This window comes from Salvelinus fontinalis, chromosome 40 (genome assembly GCF_029448725.1).
Source record: "Salvelinus fontinalis isolate EN_2023a chromosome 40, ASM2944872v1, whole genome shotgun sequence".
Taxonomy (NCBI): domain Eukaryota; kingdom Metazoa; phylum Chordata; class Actinopteri; order Salmoniformes; family Salmonidae; genus Salvelinus; species Salvelinus fontinalis.
In genome coordinates this window covers 13,013,078-13,036,254 of record NC_074704.1, presented here as the reverse complement: position 1 = coordinate 13,036,254, position 23,177 = coordinate 13,013,078, and the positions used below count along the sequence as shown (strand labels likewise).

Here is a 23,177-nt window from a genome sequence, read left to right as displayed (position 1 = left end):
GCGGCCGGCTGCGACAGAGCCTGGGCGCGAACCCAGAGACTCTGGTGGCGCAGTTAGCACTGCGATGCAGTGCCCTAGACCACTGCGCCACCCGGGAGGCCCTAAAACGAGAGTTTTAACAGAGATGCAGGGAGTCAGGAAGCAGGTACAGTGGTGAGTTTAATAATAATGAACATGGAGAGATTCAAAACAAAAGCAAGATACTACATGATCAAAAGTATGTGGACTGCCTTCGAACAGCTAATTCCAAAAATCATTAGCCCGAACCATGAAAAAGAGCCCCAGACAATTATTCCTCCTGCACCAAACTTTACAGTTGGCACAATCCATTTGGGCAGGTAGCATTCCGCCAAACTCAGATTAGTCTGTTGGACTGCCAGATGATGAAGCGTGATTCATCACTCCATAGAACGCGCTTCCACTGCTCCAGAGTCCAATGGCGGCAATCTTTACACAACTCCAGCCAATGCTTGGCGTTGGGCATTGTGATCTTAGGCTTGTGTGCGGCTGCTCGGCCATGGAAACCCATTTCATAAAGCTACCGACGAACAGTTCTTGTGCTGACTTTACTTCCAGACCATGGCAACTCTAGCAGGGCAGAAATTTGACAAACTGACTTGTTGGAAAGTTGGATTTCTATGAGGGTGCCAAGCTGAAAGTCAATGAGCTCTTCAGTAAGGCCATTCTACTGCCAATGTTTGTCTATGGAGATTGCATGGCTGTATGCTCGATTTTATACACCTGTAAGCCACGGGTGTGGCTGAATTACCGAATCCACTAATTTGAAGGGATGTCCAAATACTTTTGTATATACTGTGCATTCGGAAAGTTTTCAGACCCATTCCCTTTTTCCACATTATGTTACGTTTAAGCCTTATTCTAAAATTGATTTAAAAAAATGTCCCTCATCAATCTACACTCAATACCATGCTTCACGGTGGGAACCACATATGCGGAGATCATCCGTTCACCTACTCTGCGTCTCACAAAGACACGGCAATTGGAACAAAACATCTCAAATTTGGACTCATCAGACCAAAGGACAGATTTCCACCGGTCTAATGTCCATTACTCGTGTTTCTTGGCCCAAGCAAGTCTCTTCTTCTTGTTGGTATCCTTTAGTAGTGGTTTCTTTGCAGGAATTTGACCATGAAGGCCTGATTCACGCAGTCTCCTCTGAACAGTTGATGTTGAGATGTGTCTGTTACTTGAACTCTGTGAAGTATTTATTTGGGCTGCAATCTGAGGCTGGTAACTCTAATGACCTTATTCTCTGAAGCAGAGGTAACTCTGGGTCTTCCTTTCCTGTGGCGGTCCTCATGAGAGCTACAGCTCTTGATGGTTTTTGTGAATGCACTTGAATGCACTTGAAAAGTTCTTGAAATGTTCTGTATTGACTGACCTTCATGTCTTAAGGCTGTCATTTCTCTTTGCTTCTTTGAGATGTTCTTGCCGTAATATGGACTTGGTCTTTTACCACATAGAGCTATCTTCTGTATACCACCCCTACCTTGTCACAACACAATGTATTGGCTCAAACACATAAAAAAATTCCACAAATTAACAAGGCACACCTGTTAATTGAAAGGCATTCCAGGTGACTACCCCATGAAGCTGGTTGAGAGAATGCCAAGAGTATGCAAAGCTGTCATCAAGGCAAAGGGTGGCTACGCTGAAGAATCTCAAATATATTTTGATTTGTTTAACACTTTTTTGGTTACTAGATGATTCCATATGTGTTATTTCATAGCTTTGATGTCTTCACTATTATTCTACAATGTAGAAAATAGTAAAAATAAAGAAAAACCCTGTAATGAGTAGGTGTGTCCAAACTTTGGACTGGTGCTGTATGTACTGTATATATTTATGAAGTGGTTGATAAGGATTAATAATACTAAAGTTGAACTAAATAAGGCTTAGATTTTCATGAAAACTGTCTTAGTGGTAGTGGGGCAACATGGACTCACTCAATTACAGTATTTGAGGGTCAGTGGTAGTAACATTGGAATCAGTTTGAAAAATAAAACAATTCTGATTGTCATAATTATTAGTAATTCAGTGAAATTTTATTCAGACACAAATATGACATTAAAAAGTAATGTAATGGGAGTGTGGTGCTCCTGGAAGTGGGAGGTGCTAGTGAGACACAGACACACAGAGGTCTCTCAGTCAATACATTTCCTTTCCCAGAGTGGTCCATAATTAACTTTTGCCTGGTTGGCACTTCCAACCAGATATAAGGAGGCTGAGGCCCCAGCATCCATAAGTCAGATACCTTCTTCCTCTGTGGTAAGACCTCTCCACCTCCTTAGATTTGTATATTTGTCTCATCTTTGTAGAATCTGAGGCAGTAGCTAACTGCACTGTTTGTATTGACTTCTGCATGTCTCGTAAGATTTGACAATATGCAATCAAGTGGCATTTATTTAAAAATATATATATATATATTGTATTATGTGTTTTACTGTAAATGTGTTTTATTTCAAAATCTGTAACTTTCATTTACAGTAAAAAGTGGTGCTCCTGCACTTGAAAGGGTGTTCTGGAATGTAACAGGGTTTTCAGGGGAATTTATTTGAATTCCTAACAGAATGTGTAGTAAAGTGAGTTTCCACTAGGAAAATAAAAGTTATCAGGTGCACCTTTAGTTGAATTTGACATGGCTGTAATGATTGAGTTACATGTTTTCTAGTCCTTCGGGGCAAAATGGCTTTAGTTATGTGTGTTTTCACAACACTCTAGTGTTTGACAGGGTCCTCCAAGAAGTACACATTCATCTGTAGGAGGGGAAAAGAAGGTGAGACATGGTTTGAGTCTTCACATAAAAAGTGATGAGAATATTCTGAGCGATACCACTCACCTAACTCTGCTGACTGGGGAGGAAGCACCACAGAGGCAATAACGTTTCTTGTTTCATCTCTTTCCTAGTTATCCGTCACCATGAGTACGGACGCTGAGATGCAAATCTACGGCAAGGCTGCCATATACCTCCGTAAATCTGAGAAGGAGAGGATGGAGGCACAAGCCATGCCCTTTGATTCAAAGAACGCCTGCTATGTGGCAGACAAGGTGGAGCTGTACCTTAAGGGTTTGGTCACTGCCAGGGCCGACGGGAAGTGTACTGTAACAGTCACAAAACCTGACGGCACTAAGGAGGTAAGCCTGATCTGTAAAGTTTTCAAATTCAAGTTTGTGTACTATAATTCTTGAAAAATCTACTAAATGCAACAACAAAGAAATACTAATGTTTTTTGTAAGCAGAAAATAAACTTCAAGTACATCATTTTTATCACTGCTATTTAAAATTGGCATGGATTTTTTGTTATTGACTAGTAAAAAAACAGATACGTGTCAGTGGGTGATAACTAAGGAGTGGATTAATGTGGATATACATTTTGTTACTGATTAAACTTGTATTTAATGAGCAAAAAGCATTCAGTCGTGTCCACTTTTATCTGCGTGTAATCTAGATTTCTGACTGTTTCAGGAAGGAAAAGAGTTCAAAGATGCAGACATCTATGAGATGAATCCCCCTAAGTACGACAAGATTGAGGACATGGCCATGATGACCTACCTGAATGAAGCCTCTGTGTTGTATAACCTCAAAGAGCGTTATGCAGCATGGATGATCTATGTAAGAAACCTGCACATACAAACACACACATACATTCACACATACATTACTACACATAAATGAACGGTAGAAACCAAAACATATCAATACAGTAGACCCACATCAGTTTACCAAAGTACACCCACATCCTCACATAAATCCAGGTAAAAGTACATCTGACTTTACTAATCCACAAATGTAAATATGCTTTCATCCAGACCTACTCTGGGCTCTTCTGTGCCACGGTGAACCCCTACAAGTGGCTTCCCGTGTACGACGAAGAGGTTGTCAACGCCTACAGAGGGAAGAAGAGGATGGAGGCTCCACCCCATATCTTCTCCGTCTCTGACAACGCCTTTCAGTTCATGATGATTGGTACGATATCTCATGGATGGATGGATGGATGGTTGGATCAATCAATCACATTTATTTATAAAGCCCTTTATACATAAGCAGATGTCACAAAGTGCTTATACAGAAACCCAGCCTAAAACCCCAAACAGCAAGCAAAGCGAATGTAGAAGCACTGTTGCTAGAAAAACTCCATAGAAAGGCAGGACCTAGAGAGAAACCTGTCTCTGAGGGGTGGCTAGTCCTCTTCTGACTGTGCCGGGTAGAGATTATAAGAGTATATGGCCATTAAGGCCAGATTGTTCTTCAAGATGTTCAAACGTTCATAGATGACCAGCATGGTCAAATAATAATCACAGTGGTTGTAGAGGGTGCAACAGGTCAGTACCTCAAGAGTAAATGTCAGTCGGATTTTCATAGCCGAACATTCAAAGGTCGAGATAGCGGGTGCGGTATATAGAGAGAGAGAGGGCGTGAGAGAGAGAGTCAAAAAACAGCAGGTCAAGGACAAGGTAGCACATCCGGTGCACAGGTTAGGGTTCCATAGCCGGAGGCAGAACAGTTGAAACTGGAGCAGCAGCACGAGCAGGTGGACTAGGCACAGCCAGGAGTCATCAGGCCAGATAGTCCCGAGGCATGGTCCTAGGGCTCAGTTCCTCAGAGAGAGAGAGAGAGAATACTTAAGTTCACACAGGATACCAGATAAGACAGACTGACCCAAGCCCTATTCTTCAGTAAAGACTGAGTAAAGGTTGAGACAGCGTCTCTCACATGGATAGACAGACCAATACATAAAAATGTCCACAAGTGCCGATGGATTGATGGATGGATAGATGGATAGATTAAAATATACTTCAGAGAGGTATCTACTGTTTTCTAGTCTAGGTAATAACAGTCTGCTGGGAATACCTGATTTCACTACCCTTGAATAGAAAATGTTCCAAAATGAAATTCATGTCCCCATAATATTTCTTGAGTATGATAAGCAATATGATTTTGTTTTCAGATAAGGAGAACCAGTCAGTCCTGATTACGTAAGTTGTTTACTAAAATGTCACTTGAGAAAGTGTTTCTATTGTAATAAGTTGGGTCACTTGGTGTGATGAAATACATTACATTATGAATAGATTATGACATTAGGTTATGTGTAATAACGAGTCGATTAAAGGGAATATTTGTTAATGATTTACTTATGTGAGAAAACAGGTATTGTTCAATGCTATTTCATGGTGAAAGACAATCTGACACTCAAACATGTAACTAAAACCCCTCTTTCTCTGTCATATAAACCAGTGGAGAATCCGGTGCAGGAAAGACTGTCAACACCAAGCGTGTCATCCAGTACTTTGCCACCATTGCAGTGTCTGGTGCCAAGAAGGAAGCAGAACCTGGCAAAATGCAGGTAAGTTGTTCTTATGTTTGCCTTTTTGACACATTTCAGTTTGGTTGGCTGTGTAAACTGTTTTTCCAGTGGTGAATCCTGTTTCAAGCTGTTGAGAAAAACTAACTTTACCATGTTACCAGTTTTTGAGCAACTTGTGTTTGTCTCAATCAGGGGTCTCTTGAGGATCAGATCATTGCAGCTAACCCTCTGCTGGAGTCTTACGGTAATGCCAAGACAGTGAGGAACGACAACTCGTCTCGCTTTGTAAGTATGAAGGCATACTGTGGAAGTTACCTTATATTGGAAAAATGTAATTCAGTAGTTCCCTATTGTTACACACATTTAAGATATTTTTTATTGCTGAAAATTTGAAATTCAAACTTGTCGTATTTTCAAGGTTCTAACGTCAATATCCTACATCTGTATTAATAGATCCAACATCTGTCCAACAAAACTGTAACATTTTAAAGGGGTCTATCAAAGTATAATGTTAGATTAATTTGTTGGCCTATTTCTAACCCCCATGCTCTACAACAGGGTAAATTCATCAGGATTCACTTCCAAGGTGGTAAACTGGCTAAAGCTGACATTGAGACCTGTGAGTTGGTTTTGATTGTTTCTCACTGCTATCCTAAATTCACACAGATACATTTAAATGTAATGATATCCAACAAATTATCTCATTCTCATTCACTCTCTCTCTACTCTTTCTCTTTGTGTCGTTCTCTCTTTCTCTCTACTCTCTTTGTCATTCTCTCTCTCTCTCATTCACTCTCTCTCTCTCTTTGTGTCATTCTCCCTCTCTCTCTCCCCCAGACCTGCTGGAGAAGTCCAGAGTGTCCTTCCAGCTGCCTGATGAGAGAGGCTACCACATCTTCTTCCAGATGATGACAGGCCACAAACCTGAGCTAGTTGGTACGCCAGTGGAAATTATTCCCACCCCCATCTATGGAATATATTAAAAATATTCATAATCCACACTAATAATACAATGAGTATACAATGAGTACATCCAAGGTAACAAGGCATCTAGACATTTGGAAGGTCTTTGGGAAATATCTATCAAGTAATGCACTGTGATGCACTAGTCCACAAGTCTCAGTCTCCTCTTCTGATGCTATTCATTATATACTACATGTATCATTGAGTCCATCTATTGAGTAAAGGAGGGAGAGATACTGTAAAGGTAGGACAGCAGCATTCTAAGAGATTAACTGACAAGCTGTTCTCTGTTGTCCACAGAAATGGCGCTCATCACCACTAACCCCTACGACTTCCCCATGTGCAGCCAGGGACAGATCACTGTGGCCAGCATCAATGACAACGAAGAGCTGGATGCCACAGATGTGAGTCAAACAAAGGGTTAACCAAACTCTAGATATGGAATAGATAGGACCACCACACCAACTGAATGCTCTGTGCAATTCCAACTTGGTGGCAGCTGGGAATGTTTATGTATGTTTTTGTTTGATACTAAATGCCTAGTTAGTTAGGGGTTAGGCGTGTGTCTCAAGGAACTCTTTCGTGCCTTCCAGAAGAGAGCACCACAAAGTGCCCTGTGGAACTGTGCTGCCATCTACTAATGTGTTGGCCAAGCGCAATCGTGTGGAACAGAGAAGCCAGTCAAATCTATCCATCCCATTTGTTCTGCAGTGAGCAGCACAGACCTGTAGTGTAACTGAGCAAACTACAGTTCAGTTCATTCTGTGGTACTTCCTCTTTATTATCAGGATGCAATTACCATCCTGGGCTTCACTAATGAGGAGAAGGTTGGCATCTACAAGCTGACAGGAGCTGTATTGCACCATGGAAACTTGAAATTCAAGCAGAAGCAGCGTGAGGAGCAGGCTGAGCCAGACGGCACAGAGGGTGAGTCCCACTCATAGATATACAATATGTAGAACATTAGTCCCATTCCCCAACATAGAAATAGAATACCGAAGACAGACAGTGCCACATGAAAGTCAGGCAGGAGATCATTTTTGGAGAACAAATTACAACCTCCAGAAATGTGGGTGAATCAAAACCTAACCCACAAAGAAGTTAACCAAACTATTTTGTCAATGTGACATCAGAAACAAGTGATCTTGTGTCCCTGAGTCTGTTGTTGTTGGTTCTCTCTCCAGTGGCTGATAAAATCGCCTACCTGCTGGGCCTGAACTCAGCTGAGATGTTGAAGGCTCTGTGCTACCCCAGAGTGAAGGTCGGCAACGAGTATGTGACCAAGGGACAGACTGTGCCTCAGGTAAGGCGGCCAAACACAGCATCTACCATTTTCTGAGGACTGGATTTATATTGGGTACGAGTGCATTGCTTTTGTTTTTCCCAAGCTTGTTTCACCTTATCACGAGACATGGTCAATATCTCATGTATTAATTTGAGGTATTATCATTGCAGGTTAATAACTCAGTCAGTGCTCTGGCCAAGTCCATCTATGAGAGGATGTTCTTGTGGATGGTCATCCGTATCAATGAGATGTTGGACACCAAGAATCCAAGGCAGTTCTATATCGGTGTGCTTGACATTGCCGGGTTTGAGATCTTTGATGTGAGTATGACAACAGAACAAGACACTTAGATGTGATTGAGATGGATTACAGTCTTGTATGATGAAATGATCCCTTTTAAAACTCCATCAACAGTACAACAGCATGGAGCAGCTGTGCATCAACTTCACCAATGAGAAACTGCAACAGTTTTTCAACCACACCATGTTCGTCCTGGAGCAAGAGGAGTACAAGAAGGAGGGAATCGTCTGGGCCTTCATTGACTTCGGCATGGACTTGGCTGCCTGCATTGAGCTTATTGAGAAGGTAAGCTGTCTGTGAGGATTTTAGTGGACCATTATAATGGACCATAACAGCAAAGCTCATATAGAGCGCTGTGTGATATATTATCATAGTGGTACAACATATACAGTATTAAAATCACTGGGGAAGCCAATCGAGTAAAAAATATATATATATTACAACCTATGTGTTGTGATAATTGCATTGTTTGCTCTATAACCTGTAAGTTCATGTGCCTTGCCACCGTGATATATAGGCCTAAGCCCGAGACAATAAGAAGACACAGCGGCAGAATAAATTCAACCACACCTTTGTTTCATCACAAAACCGGAGAGCAACATCTGTCCCGTGGAGTCCACAAAGCATAATGAATGTAACAAACAGTTACATGACCTACAGCATGGTCAGTCAAGTACATCTTTCTGCCATTTTCGGACCACTAAACATCTATTGATTTAGAACCACGGAGAGTTACTGCAAGTCACAAAGAACACAGGAGCTGCCTCCCTCCACTATTCCAATACCATTTCAACTTCAACCTTTCAATGTCATCAAATAACCGATGCTTAGTCTAATAGTGACAACTAAAATATTCCAAAAACGAGTTAATTCCAATCAATGTCAGCTAAATATCATGTGGCTGTCCATGGTACTAATTTATGTGAGTAGAAAAAACATGTTGACTCACCCTACTTGTAGAGAAACGCCAATGCCATCCTCCTGTCTTTCATGTTGCTGAAACAGTCTGTCATACAGTACACACTTTACAATTTTGTTGTCCTTGGCTACCTGGCTAAAACCATTGCTCGCTATTCTAACTTCCTTTCCTGGGCTACGATTAGCTAGCTAGTTAACATTCGCCTTCTACACCTTGCTACATATTGAACTTCCATACTCTCAGACCAAAATAACAATGTATTAATTTTATAGTTGGATCAGAATTGCTGTTAGAATCATTGGCCAGGATGGCAAATTAAGTAATACTACGAGTAAAAATCCCTATCTCTATCCATGGTTAATTTAGGAAAGGGCCAATTTTAGCTAGCTAGCTATCCACTGGAGGACAACAAAAAATGTTTTTCTTTCTGTCAATAATGTTTGGATTGATGTGAAGCCAAATTCAAACTGGCTTCATTTCACACATTTTTTGGTGCACCAGGACCATTCACAGATTAGCTCACTCAGCTTAGCTAAACTCTGATTCGCTGTTATTGTATAAAAAAATATCAACGGAGGCCAAATGCTGGTTGTCTTCTTCCCATATATTCAATGTTACAATATCATATTAGTTTTGACAGCATCAGATAGAAGAGCTACACATACAGAGAAAGAGGGGCACAGTTTTGCTCGCTCGGATGCTTTACCTGGAGAGATACATTCAGGCTCTTGCTAAGCGAGACAAAAGATATAAAATATGTGTCATTTTTGGGGGGAAGCCTGGCTTCCCTTGGCACCCATGAATACATGCCACTGACAAGTTATCTGACTGTTGAGAACTCAATAGGAAACCTATTATGTGTCCCTAAATGAATCTAATCCTATAATAGCATGTTCACCAAATGAATAAATGTGATCCTAAATGGAAATATCACTAATTTGATATACATCTCTTTTCATAAAGCCATTGGGCATCTTCTCCATCCTTGAAGAGGAGTGCATGTTCCCCAAGTCTTCAGACACTACCTTCAAGGACAAGCTGTACGCCCAGCATCTTGGCAAAACACAGGCGTTTGAGAAGCCCAAGCCTGCCAAAGGCAAGGCAGAGGCCCACTTCTCCCTGGTGCACTACGCCGGAACTGTGGACTACAACATCACTGGGTGGCTGGAGAAGAACAAGGATCCCCTGAACGACTCAGTTTGTCAGCTGTACCAGAAGTCCGGAGTCAAAATTCTGGCTGCCCTGTATCCCCCTCCCCCACCTGAGGGTAAGACCAGCATCATGTTAAATGATTTAACTAAGCACTACTTATAACTTAGACCGAATGTTCTTTAAAATCGTTGAATGTATAACAATCTTTCAGGGTGTTTTCACCAGGTAAATTTTTTCATACACTTGGTTAATTCAAATCATACAATAGGTGTTATTTTACACACTGACATTGGCAGCATTTGCCTCTAGATACGTGTGAAGTTAACCAGAGATTCTCTGGTTTATAATTAGTGTGCTTGCTGAAGACAAGACCACTCTTCTTACATACTCTTATTATTATTCTATTCCTTCCACCCGCTCTAGGAAATGTACTTTTCTTGTTAACTTTTACTTTTCCCCATTTTAACAGATAAAGCCAAGAAAGGAGGCAAGAAGAAGGGTGGTTCCATGCAGACAGTGTCCTCCCAGTTCAGGGTGAGCTTTTGAAATGTGTAGATTCAGTCCTTTAAAATGTGCATTGATTATCGTAAATTATTTCTGAGAAAATGGTTTGTAACCCTCTTACAGGAGAACTTACATAAGCTGATGACCAACTTGAGGAGCACTCATCCTCACTTTGTGCGCTGCCTGATCCCCAACGAGTCAAAGACTCCAGGTACAGGAAAAATTTACTTAAATATGTCATCTTATCAGTACAGTATCAGTGACTTTAACAATCCCAATCCATAACCTGTTTATGAGTATTAAAAGAGACTTGTTTTGTTTTACCAGGTCTGATGGAGAACTTCCTGGTTATCCACCAGCTCAGGTGTAATGGTGTACTGGAGGGTATCAGGATCTGCAGAAAGGGCTTCCCCAGCAGAATCATCTATGCTGACTTCAAGCAGAGGTACATATGCACAAGCACGCACACACACACGCACTCCAAGGGTTTTCCCAGCATCAGAATAGTCTTACCTGTCATGTAATATAACCAACTTATTACAACTTGACATACTTTAAAAATGTCTCCTCATTCAGGTACAAAGTACTGAATGCCAGTGTCATCCCTGAGGGCCAGTTCATGGACAACAAGAAGGCTTCTGAGAAGCTGCTTGGGTCCATTGATGTGAATCACGAGGATTACAAGTTTGGACACACCAAGGTCAGTCAAATACCCCCCAGTAAAAGCTGACAACAAAACACAACTTGAATAATAATTTAAACCTGTACCATATAAAATCTCTCCAGGTGATCTATCCATCCTTTTGTTCTTTCTTCTTCATTTAACTAATGGTAAAGGTGGAAAAACATTGTCCAGTTTTTTTCTTCAAAGTCATTCATTACAAGTATAGAGGAGAAACTAAACTCATTATCATGTGCATGGTGTTAGAGTGGTATGGCTGCAGATATCTGTATCGGTGTACATTATTTATCTACAGTGCCTTCAGAAAGTATTCACACCCCGTGACTTTTTCCACATTTTGTTGTGTGAAAAGTTGGGATTTAACTGTGATTTATTGTCAATGAGCGACACAAAATATTCTAATGTCAAAGTGGAAGAAAAATTGTAATGTTTGTAAATAACAATTATGAAAAATAAAACATGATTACATAAGTATTCAACCCTCTGGGCCAACACGTTAGACTTCTTTTGGCAGCGATTACGGCTGTGAGCCTTTCTGGGTAAGTCTCTAAGAGCTTTCCACACCTGGATTGTACAATATTTGAACATTACTCTTTAAACAATTCTTCAAGCTCTGTCAAGCTGGTTGTTGATCATTGCTAGACAGCCATTTTCAAGTCTTGCCATAGATTTTCATGCCGATTTAAGTCAAACTGTAGCTTGGCCACTCAGGAACATTCAATATCATTTTGGTTACAACTCCAGTGTAGATTTGGGTTATTGTCCTGCTGAAAGGTGAATTTGTCTCCCAGTGCCTTTTGGCAAGCAGACTGAATCAGATTTTCCTCTAGGGTTTTTGCCTGTGCTTTGCTCTACTCCGTTTCTTTTTATCGGAAAAAAAACCTCCCTAGTTTTTGTCAACAACAAGCCTACCCACAACATGATGCAGCCACCACCACGCTTGAAAAAATGAAGAGTGGTTCTCAGTGTTGTGTTGGATTTGCCCCAAACATAATGCTTGAATTCAGGACATAAAGTACATTTCTTTGCCACATTCTTTTGCAGTTTTACTTTAGTGCCTTATTGCAAACAGGATGCATGTTTTTTTATATTTTTAATCTGTACAGGCTTTCTTCTTTTCACTCTGTCATTTATGTTGGTGTTGTGGAGTAACTACAATTTTGTTGATCCATTCTCAGTTTTCTCCTATCACAGCCATTAAACTCTGTTTTAAAGTCCTCATTCGCATCATGGTGAAATCCCTGAGCGGTTTCCTTCCGCTCTGGCAACTGAGTTAGGAAGGGTGCCTATATATTTGTAGTTACTAGGTGTATTGATACACCATCCAAAGTGTAATCGATAACTTTATCCATCTACCAATAGGTGCCTTTCTTTGCAAGGCATTGGAAAAACCTCCCTGGTCTTTGTGGTTGAATCTGTGTTTGAAATTCACTGCTCGACTGAGGGACCTTACAGATCATTGTATGTGTGGGGTACAAAGATGAGCTAGTCATTAAAAAATCATGTTAAACACCATTATTGCACACGGAGTGAGTCCATGCAACTTATTGTGGGACTTGTTAAGCACATTTTTACTCCTGAACTTATTTAGGCTTGTCATAACAAAGGGCTTGGATACTTATTAACCCAAGATATTTCAGCTTTCATTTCAAATTAATTCATTTGTAAAAATGTGTCTAAAAACATATTTCCACTTTGACATTATGGGGTATTGTGTGTAGGCCAGTGACACAACATCTCAATGTAATCCATTTTAAATTCAGGCTGGAAAAAGGTGAGGGCTGTGAATACTTTCTAAAGGCTCTGTACAACAGTACAATAACTAACAACTTAGAAACAACGTATCCCATGGTTTGTTTGTAACCGTTGCAAAGTTAATGTTGTTTAAATCTATCTAGTGGTGTTGTTCCCCTCTTTTGATTCAACCCTTTCTATCTGTCACCATCTGTGGTTCCATTGACCATGTTAACCTGTGTCTCAGGTCTTCTTCAAAGCCGGTCTGCTGGGTGTCCTGGAGGAGATGAGAGATGAGAAGCTGGCCACTCTGGTCGGCATGGTCCAGGCTCTCAGCCGTGGATTCCTCATGAGGAGAGAGTTTAGCAAGATGATGGAGAGGAGGTGAGGAATAGCAGACATCTCGGCAAAGCTTTCTGTCAACCACCTGTATCTAATGCATTATGATTACATACTGTATATGCTGTGAGTTGTTCAGAATGAGAAAGTGCATCTTATAATGGTCAACTAAAGCTTTTGGGTTCATTCATTTAGTCCAGAAATGGATGTAGCAACTAAGGATTCTAGCTTTATAGTTGCAGTTTGAGACTTGGCTGTTCAATTGTCATTTAAATGTGTGGTATTTACCCATTCATTCTTGAAGTATATAAATTGCCTCATGAGCTTAGCATGCACGACCTGTCAGATCTTCCATCTAGAGCACTGTCTATGAATTTAAGAGGGGTTACATTTCCCTGGCCCCATTCCTCAGCTGTAAACAAACAGTGGCAGGTGGTTCTGTTTTGTTATTCATCTAATCCCAGAATGTAGCTTTAAGCATGTCACTCACCATGTCACTCTGTCCTTTCTGTCGACCAGAGAATCAATTTACGCCATCCAGTACAACATCCGCTCATTCATGAATGTGAAAACCTGGCCATGGATGAAGTTGTACTTCAAGATCAAGCCCCTGCTGCAGAGCGCTGAGACTGAGAAGGAGCTGGCCAACATGAAGGAGAACTATGAGAAGATGACAACAGACCTGGCCAAGGCTCTGGCCACAAAGAAGCAAATGGAGGAGAAGTTGGTGGCCCTGACGCAGGAGAAGAACGACCTGGCACTCCAAATAGCATCTGTGAGTGAAAAACGACCCTCAAATGGGCACATTTACACACACATGAATACACACACACACATAAACACTCTGAAAAGTATGTGGCTAACTCACATTTCTATTGCCCATGTTATATGCTGTATGTGTTTCATGAATTTCTATTGATTTGCTCTGACATCTTTCACTAAAGTGAGGCCTCTGATTCTTCATCCTGTTCTGAAACCAGGAAGGAGAGAGTCTGAACGATGCTGAGGAAAGGTGCGAGGGGCTCATCAAGAGCAAGATCCAGCTGGAGGCCAAACTCAAAGAGACGACCGAGAGGCTGGAGGATGAGGAGGAGATCAATGCTGAGTTGACTGCCAAGAAGAGGAAGCTGGAGGATGAGTGCTCTGAGCTGAAGAAGGACATTGATGACCTGGAGCTCACCCTGGCCAAAGTGGAGAAGGAGAAGCACGCCACTGAAAACAAGGTCTTGTGTCTTATCATAGACAGTTTAACCAAACAACAATCAACTCAAAACATAGCTTAACAGAAATGGAATTCAAGTTGTATTGTGGGTGCAGGAAGAATTAAGACACAATAGGGGAATTTCAGTTGTGGGGAACTTCCCATCTAGTGTTGAATCTACAGTGCAGTAATTGTTGACACATTTCTAATCTAAATTAAATGAATGCAATACATAACAAATTAAATGTCCCCTTTATGGTGAAGTATAATTATGTTGTGGCCATTTACAGGTTAAAAACCTGACAGAGGAGATGGCGTCTATGGATGAGAGTGTTGCCAAGCTGACCAAGGAGAAGAAAGCCCTCCAAGAGGCCCACCAGCAGACACTGGATGACCTGCAGGCAGAGGAGGATAAAGTCAACACTCTGACCAAGGCCAAGACCAAGCTGGAACAGCAAGTGGACGACGTGAGTGGAGTTTGACATTTTTGCCATGATAGTATGCAAGATGCTATTATCTTCAGTTGATTAGATTTTAACACTATATGTGTTTTTATCTCATAGCTTGAGGGTTCTCTGGAGCAAGAGAAGAAGCTCCGTATGGACCTTGAGCGATCCAAGAGAAAGTTGGAGGGAGATCTGAAACTGGCCCAGGAGTCCATAATGGACCTGGAGAATGACAAGCAGCAAGCTGATGAGAAAATCAAGAAGTAAACACAAACCTATGACTACAGTATTTCCTGCTATAATGGTTGTTCTTGACAAATTCTTGTAATAAGGAATTAACACTTGAATGGTATTCTTAAAAGCAAAGGAAATGGTATGATTCTCTCCATTTAGACTATCAAACGAAAACTAACTCTGCAATCGACCTATTTGTGTTTCTTAGGAAGGAGTTTGAGACCACCCAGCTCCTCAGCAAGGTTGAGGATGAGCAGTCTCTGGGAGCTCAGCTGCAGAAGAAGATCAAGGAACTCCAGGTACAGTACAGGATATAAGTTCCAGTACAGAAAAGCAAACTGCGCAGAAAAGCAAATCATTTCATGTGAAACATTCTGGTAGCAAACATTTTTCCCGGTGGCTTCTGATGGCTGAGTAGGTTGGAAGATGGTGGTTCTGAACATTGTGGTTTTGGTTCCTGCATGGGACACTGTCTACTGAATAAATTAGTGTAACTATCCTTGTCGTAACACATTTATGAAAAATATACATACTAGTATTATTTTGTGAGGTTCAATTGTTTCAACTGTATTGTAGTGTTCATCCCCCCTGCTCCTGCCCCCTGTTCTAGGCCCGTATTGAGGAGCTGGAGGAGGAAATTGAGGCTGAGCGTGCTGCCAGGGCTAAGGTTGAGAAGCAGAGGGCCGATCTCTCCAGGGAACTTGAGGAGATCAGCGAGAGGCTGGAGGAGGCCGGAGGCGCCACTGCTGCTCAGATTGAGATGAACAAGAAGCGTGAGGCTGAGTTCCAGAAGCTGCGTCGTGATCTTGAAGAGTCCACCCTGCAGCATGAGGCCACAGCCGCCGCTCTGCGCAAGAAGCAGGCCGACAGTGTGGCTGAGCTCGGGGAGCAGATCGACAACCTGCAGCGCGTCAAGCAGAAGCTGGAGAAGGAGAAGAGCGAGTACAAGATGGAGATTGATGACCTCTCTAGCAACATGGAGGCCGTCGCCAAGGCTAAGGTGAGTAGTGATGTTTTGGTCAAGCAGTGTCGAGGACGGTCAACTACATTACCATTCAAGTGAACTGAAGTTGACAGGAGTCCCATATATAAAGTAATGATGGAACATGTTTCACTAACAGGGCAATCTGGAGAAGATGTGCCGTACTCTTGAGGACCAGCTGAGTGAGCTCAAGACTAAGAATGATGAGAATGTTCGCCAGGTCAACGACATCAGTGGACAGAGGGCCAGACTCCTGACAGAAAATGGTACCAACAACAATGAACAACAACCCAATGCTTTCCTTGAGTAAAACACAAAGTATTGTGGGCTGTATCGACTTCTTCTGAGGAGCCTCTACTGGTCCACATAGTTTCTACTGTACTATTTACCTCCGAACAACATTACCTATGATACATAAAAAAACATTTTCCATCTTAGAAAACAGTGACCCTATTAACAAGATGTTCCTCTGTCCCTGCAGGTGAGTTTGGTCGCCAGCTGGAGGAGAAGGAAGCTCTGGTGTCTCAGCTGACCAGAGGCAAACAGGCCTTCACTCAGCAGGTGGAGGAGCTGAAGAGGGCTGTTGAGGAGGAGGTCAAGGTAAGGCACCCAAGATGGAAAGTTTAGAGCCATATATTTACATAGATGGTTACTACGCCACCCTCAGACTCCTAGTGTCTCTCCACCCTCAGAGACTCCTACTGTCTCTCCACCCTCAGAGACTCCTACTGTCTCTCCATCCTCAGAGACTCCTACTGTCTCTCCATCCTCAGAGACTCCTACTGTCTCTCCACCTTCAGAGACTCCTACTGTCTCTCCATCCTCAGAGACTCCTACTGTCTCTCCATCCTCAGACTCCTACTGTCTCTCCATCCTCAGAGACTCCTACTGTCTCTCCATCCTCAGAGACTCCTACTGTCTCACCACCCTCAGAGACTCCTACTGTCTCTCCACCCTCAGAGACTCCTACTGTCTCTCCATCCTCAGAGACTCCTACTGTCTCTCCATCCTCAGAGACTCCTACTGTCTCTCCATCCTCAGACTCCTACTGTCTCTCCATCCTCAGAGACTCCTACTGTCTCTCCACCTTCAGAGACTCCTACTGTCTCTCCATCCTCAGAGACTCCTACTGTCTCTCCATCCTCAGAGACTCCTACTGTCTCACCACCCTCAGAGACTCCTACTGTCTCTCCACCCTCAGAGACTCCTCTGTCATTTGTTTGACTATCTCTATTTTCTCTCTTTGCATTTTGTCTTTCTTTCTCACAGGCTAAAAACGCACTGGCCCACGGTGTTCAGTCTGCCCGCCATGACTGTGACCTCCTGAGGGAGCAGTTTGAGGAGGAGCAGGAGGCCAAGGCAGAGCTGCAACGCGGCATGTCCAAGGCCAACAGTGAGGTGGCTCAGTGGAGGACTAAGTATGAAACTGATGCTATCCAGCGTACAGAGGAGCTGGAGGAGGCCAAGTGAGTCGCACACAACAGAAAAAAATAAAATATTGTGTGGATGGTGAGGGTGGTAGGGGGCTCTGAGAAAATGTGAGATCAACAATATGTATTGTAACATTTGTTTTCGCAACATAAAACCATCCTCTGTTGTCCAACAGGAAGAAGCTGGCCCAGCGTCTGCAGGATGCTGAGGAGACCATTGAGGCGACCAACTCCAAGTGCGCCTCCCTGGAGAAGACCAAGCAGAGGCTGCAGGGAGAGGTGGAGGACCTCATGATTGATGTTGAGAGAGCCAACGCATTGGCCGCCAACCTCGACAAGAAGCAGAGGAACTTTGACAAGGTGAAAATGAATAAACCTCACCTTAGGCTGATATTTATTGTCTGCTATATGATCAATTGTAGTATAATTGAAGCATATTTCTGATTCAAAATTCTTCATCAATGACTTCTGATGAAAATCCCATGGATTTCCCTAGATTCTGGCAGAGTGGAAGCAGAAGTATGAGGAGGGCCAGGCTGAGCTGGAAGGAGCTCAGAAGGAGGCTCGCTCTATGAGCACTGAACTCTTCAAGATGAAGAACTCCTACGAGGAGGCTCTGGATCATCTGGAGACTCTGAAGAGAGAGAACAAGAACCTGCAACGTGAGCATTTGACAGCAGTTCTATTTGGCTCATGTTTCATTAGCAATATTAATTGCTGTTAATAAATTCAAGGTTATTATGATTCAATGTCAACTTCAGTGCATTGGCGATATCCACTGAAAATCTGCCAAGTGTAAACTGCTCCTGTGTGTGTGTGTGCAGAGGAGATCTCTGACCTGACTGAGCAGATCGGAGAGACTGGCAAGAGCATCCATGAGCTGGAGAAGGCCAAGAAGACCGTGGAGACAGAGAAGTCTGAGATCCAGACCGCTCTGGAGGAGGCTGAGGTACAAACTACAGCTGTTTGATGGGGAAAGCAGTGTTACACTAGCCAATGCCAGCTACAGTCCAATGATCCCTGTATTTGAGTTTATTGTAGTCATATATATTTAATTGCTACATCCAAATGTACTGAACACAATTGGCCTGACTGCTTCTGTTTGTCCAGGGAACACTGGAGCACGAAGAATCCAAGATTCTGCGTGTGCAGCTGGAGCTGAACCAGATCAAGGGTGAGGTGGACAGGAAGATCGCTGAGAAGGACGAGGAGATGGAGCAGATCAAGAGGAACAGCCAGAGGGTGGTTGACTCCATGCAGAGCACCCTGGACTCTGAGGTCAGGAGCAGGAATGATGCCCTGAGGGTGAAGAAGAAGATGGAGGGAGACCTGAACGAGATGGAGATCCAGCTGAGCCACTCCAACAGGCAGGCCGCTGAGGCCCAGAAACAGCTGAGGAACGTCCAGGGACAGCTCAAGGTAAAGGGACTGGGACAGCAGGCTCAAAAACCTGAACATGGAGAGGGATTTGTTTTGAAATCTGTAGAGAATAATAGAACAGAGGATTTGAATAGAGTGGTTTATGTACTAAAGGTAGCGATACTGGGGAAATTCTTACCAACGAACATTTCTATCACTGATCGATCCTATCACCTCTACTTCCACAAGTCCTAATGAACGTATGTCATTGTGAACCCCAGGATGCCCAATTGCACCTTGATGACGCCGTCCGTGTCGCAGAAGACATGAAGGAGCAGGCAGCCATGGTGGAGCGCAGAAACGGTCTGATGGTGGCTGAAATCGAGGAGCTGAGAGTTGCTCTGGAGCAGACAGAGAGAGGCCGGAAAGTGGCTGAGACTGAGCTGGTAGACGCCAGCGAGCGTGTTGGACTGCTGCACTCCCAGGTATGGGTCAAAAGCCATTTCTAATGAAACTCAACCAAGCATACAGTTTAAACACACCTGGAATTTGACAGTGTTTGCCTTAGATTTTCATAATTTCAGCCTTGTGAGTTCTCTTGAGAGTCAAACAAATCATCTTGGTTACTCCTTCAGAACACCAGCCTTCTGAACACCAAGAAGAAGCTGGAGACTGACCTCGTGCAGGTGCAGGGAGAGGTGGACGACATCGTCCAGGAGGCCAGGAATGCAGAGGAGAAGGCCAAGAAGGCAATCACTGACGTGAGTCCTTGAATTACATCAACTTGATTTGTCCCCAAGTGCCAATGGTAGCAGGGCTGGTTAAGAACAACAAAGATCTGAGGAGGACGTTATGATTGGTGCATAAATTAAACAAACTACTATTCCAGGCGGCCATGATGGCTGAGGAGCTGAAGAAGGAGCAGGACACCAGCTCTCACCTGGAGAGGATGAAGAAGAACCTGGAGGTCACAGTCAAGGACCTGCAGCACCGCCTGGATGAGGCTGAGAATCTGGCCATGAAGGGAGGCAAGAAGCAGCTCCAGAAACTGGAGTCCAGGGTGAGTTACCAGCAGGGTGGATTAGGGTGGATTGAAAGACTGATTGCTGGACATGTATTAAATCAAATAAAAATACACAGGAGCATTGTTTAGTGACTTGTTCTCGATATAACCCACCTAGATCAGGGGTTCCCAAACTTCTTTGCATCGGGGACCACACCTTTTGTGATAGCGAATTCATCAGGGACCCTCTTCATAATATCAGAACACAACTCTTACTTTAAAGTGCATCAAAAATAGCATCCACGCAGATTTCCTATGACTTCCTCAGTGCATGACTGGACTAATCAAGTCTCGGGCCCTTGGAAATAACATTTTTAAGTCCCCCCCTCTTTGCATCAGAGAGAAAATGTTGCTGTTTTAAAGGTAATTTCCTGTCATTCTACACATTTAGCCTTTGGGGGAAAAAAATGTTGCAGTTTTAAAGCTTAAATTACAGTGAATTTATGATCATAACAAAACAAATTCTAATAATTTTACACTTATTTAGTGGAGTTGATTAAAGACCTTTAAATAAATTCAAATGTATTCATTTCGTTGCTTCATTCAGGCTTAAACTGTTGTCTCAGCAGACTTCATCTAATCTGCCATTTCATTCAAAATAATAATAATAATAATTCACAATAAATATCAACACAGAATATAATATACATGCATCAAATTAATGTCGTAGTAATAATTTCTCTCTCTTTCGTTATGTCTCGTTCACCGGCCGTTGCTAGGGAAGCTAGCGTTGCTATGCTGGGATCCCAGCTAGCAGGCTAATGGCTGAATTAGCTTGTAGGCTAGCGGACGTTAATAAGTTCATAAAACCTAAAAACACAACATAACATCTCAACAAACATTTATACATACTCCAGAAACATTACCGTCTTAAATATAGGGATTTTACACTCGCTTACCTTCAAAATAAAAATATATGAACGTATTTATGTCGGCGCTTCTGTCTTGCTGTTGACTCAAATGGCGAACTTCTCTCAACTGCCATGGCGCGAGCCCCAAAATAGAAGCAATTAAAACATGCGAGTGGCGGCCTCTAGTCACCTTACTGGTACTGCACCATACACCACGAAACGCATGACAACATGGATAGTCATGTTACTAATACAAGAAGAATTGAGTTGTGAGCCTCCCAGACCCGTTGTTCATCTAAGAGGTAATAACATAAATTGTGGATGAATAATATTACATTGTACTGTATTGCACCCTCTAAACGTTTTCCAAAGATCCCTGGCTGTTTAATCTGTTCTTGCTAGAAATATACATAAACTAATATAAATGTAAATTCCACTTTGAGAACCACTGACCTAGATAATGAAAAGTTGTTGTTATTATTACAGACCCCTTCAATAAATGTTTTAAAAGAGTACATAGGAACAGATGACAATTGTGCCCCCTTGACTGGGTAGAAGACTATACCTCTTTTACAAATATTTGTTACGTCTGATTTCACGACCTCCAACAAACTCCTACGTTTATTTCTTCCACAAAGGTGCGTGAGCTCGAGACTGAGGTGGAGGCCGAGCAGAGAAGAGGTGTAGACGCGGTCAAGGGAGTCCGCAAGTATGAGCGCAGAGTCAAGGAGCTCACTTACCAGGTAAAAGATAGAGAAAGTGCCTTTACACACTTGACACTAATACAGAAAGGTTTGTGCATAAAACTATTGTGACTTTGATTCTTTGATCTTCTCCCACAGACTGAGGAGGATAAGAAGAACGTTAGCAGACTTCAGGACCTGGTAGATAAGCTGCAGATGAAAGTGAAGGCCTACAAGAGGCATTCTGAGGAAGCGGTGAGTCACAGAGGGCATTCATACATCGCTATCCATATACATTGCTATCCTAAATCTGACAATGCATTTTGCCACTCACTTTCTCTGCTGTATCATCTAGCTCCCTGTATACATTGTTATCCTAAATCTTGTATTTAGTTTTTTAAATACCTTTTAAAAACAGAATATTAATTTGCTACCTGAAGCTTCAAACTTTAAATGCTGATGTTCTGCTCTCCCTCTCTTCTCCTCACCCAGGAGGAAGCAGCCAATAGCCATATGTCTAAGTTCAGGAAGGTTCAGCATGAGCTGGAGGAGGCTGAGGAGCGTGCTGACATCGCTGAGACTCAGGTCAACAAGCTCAGAGCCAAGACCCGTGACTCTGGAAAGGTACAGAACTGCTTCTAAACCTATACCTGACTCATGTTCAGATATGACCACATCAACACCACCTATGATTCAGTCTTCTCAGAGGTCAACACATACCTTTTACACTCAACTGTATTGAAGATCTCTAAGAAGAACATTTCAGGAAGGGCTTAACAATCTAATGAGAGTTATTCAGTTAGTACTTCAACATCTAAAATCCAAGCTGAGCACTGAGCACTAAAGACTTGATCCATTATATTCTATCCATATATTTATCATGTTCATTATTATTACTGATACATTATATTCTATCCATATATTTATCATGTTCATTATTATTACTGATCCATTATATTCTATCCATATATTTATCATGTTCATTATTATTACTGATACATTATATTATTTCTTTCTTCTTACAGGGAAAAGAAGTTGCTGAATAAACAAGACCAAAGTATTGAAGATCAGTCTTACCATTTTCCTGTGTTTCATAAAATATGATTTTCATGGTGAAATGTTGAGCGTTGATTAAAAACATGTAGATCTACATACACTTCCTTTGTGACTGTGGACTTATTACTCAGCAAACAGATTTTTAATACCATAAAAATATTGTACTTTAATTAATGGAGCAATCTGGGATTCTAACAACAACAAAGTGGTACACCAACAAAACGTTCACATCAGCTGAGGGATGAGAATGGAGAAATGTAACCACTCAAATTAATAGACTGAGCTATGGATGTAAGGACTGACCAGCTAAAAATCGAATTATAGTTTTAAGTACTTTACATCACTGATAACATCACCCCTGGCCTGATATTGGCTACACTGTCTAGCTACTTCCCATTCCTTACTGAGGAAAGCAGGAGCTAGAACACTGTGCCTGCCTCATGTCATTGTGTTGCCGGTGCAAACTCTCCCCATTGAGCAGTGTAGACTGTATCATCGTGGCATCCAAATAGTGACTACCAATATTACAAGTATTTTCTTGTGTAAGCTAGCCTGACGACTCACACTAAATTCTTCCGCTGATCTGTCGTTTGCTACATACTTCATTGCTGAGAGAAAACTAGCGTCCGTCAGTGGACTTGGCGTAGTGTTTGGCCGGAGCAAGGAC

At 42.3% G+C, this 23,177-nt stretch overlaps 1 protein-coding gene across 1 annotated transcript; it reads left to right on the top strand.

Annotated features, from left to right (window-relative positions):
* Positions 1-2,760: 2,760 nt before the first annotated feature.
* LOC129839043 (myosin heavy chain, fast skeletal muscle-like) lies at positions 2,761-22,613 on the top strand. The gene is made up of 40 exons (XM_055906306.1): positions 2,761-2,797; positions 2,929-3,156; positions 3,488-3,634; positions 3,832-3,988; positions 4,971-4,998; positions 5,258-5,366; positions 5,520-5,612; positions 5,886-5,946; positions 6,165-6,263; positions 6,591-6,694; positions 7,079-7,217; positions 7,475-7,593; positions 7,746-7,895; positions 7,990-8,160; positions 9,758-10,061; positions 10,416-10,480; positions 10,574-10,661; positions 10,778-10,895; positions 11,027-11,150; positions 13,114-13,250; positions 13,725-13,980; positions 14,186-14,428; positions 14,697-14,873; positions 14,970-15,115; positions 15,295-15,385; positions 15,697-16,086; positions 16,208-16,334; positions 16,550-16,668; positions 17,338-17,534; positions 17,675-17,858; positions 17,995-18,160; positions 18,323-18,447; positions 18,609-18,917; positions 19,139-19,342; positions 19,493-19,618; positions 19,747-19,917; positions 21,410-21,514; positions 21,614-21,709; positions 21,947-22,078; positions 22,480-22,613. The coding sequence occupies exons 2-40, from the start codon at positions 2,941-2,943 to the stop codon at positions 22,498-22,500; spliced, it is 5,814 nt and encodes a 1,937-aa protein (XP_055762281.1). The 5' UTR covers positions 2,761-2,797; positions 2,929-2,940; the 3' UTR covers positions 22,501-22,613.
* The last annotated feature ends 564 nt before the right edge of the window (positions 22,614-23,177 follow it).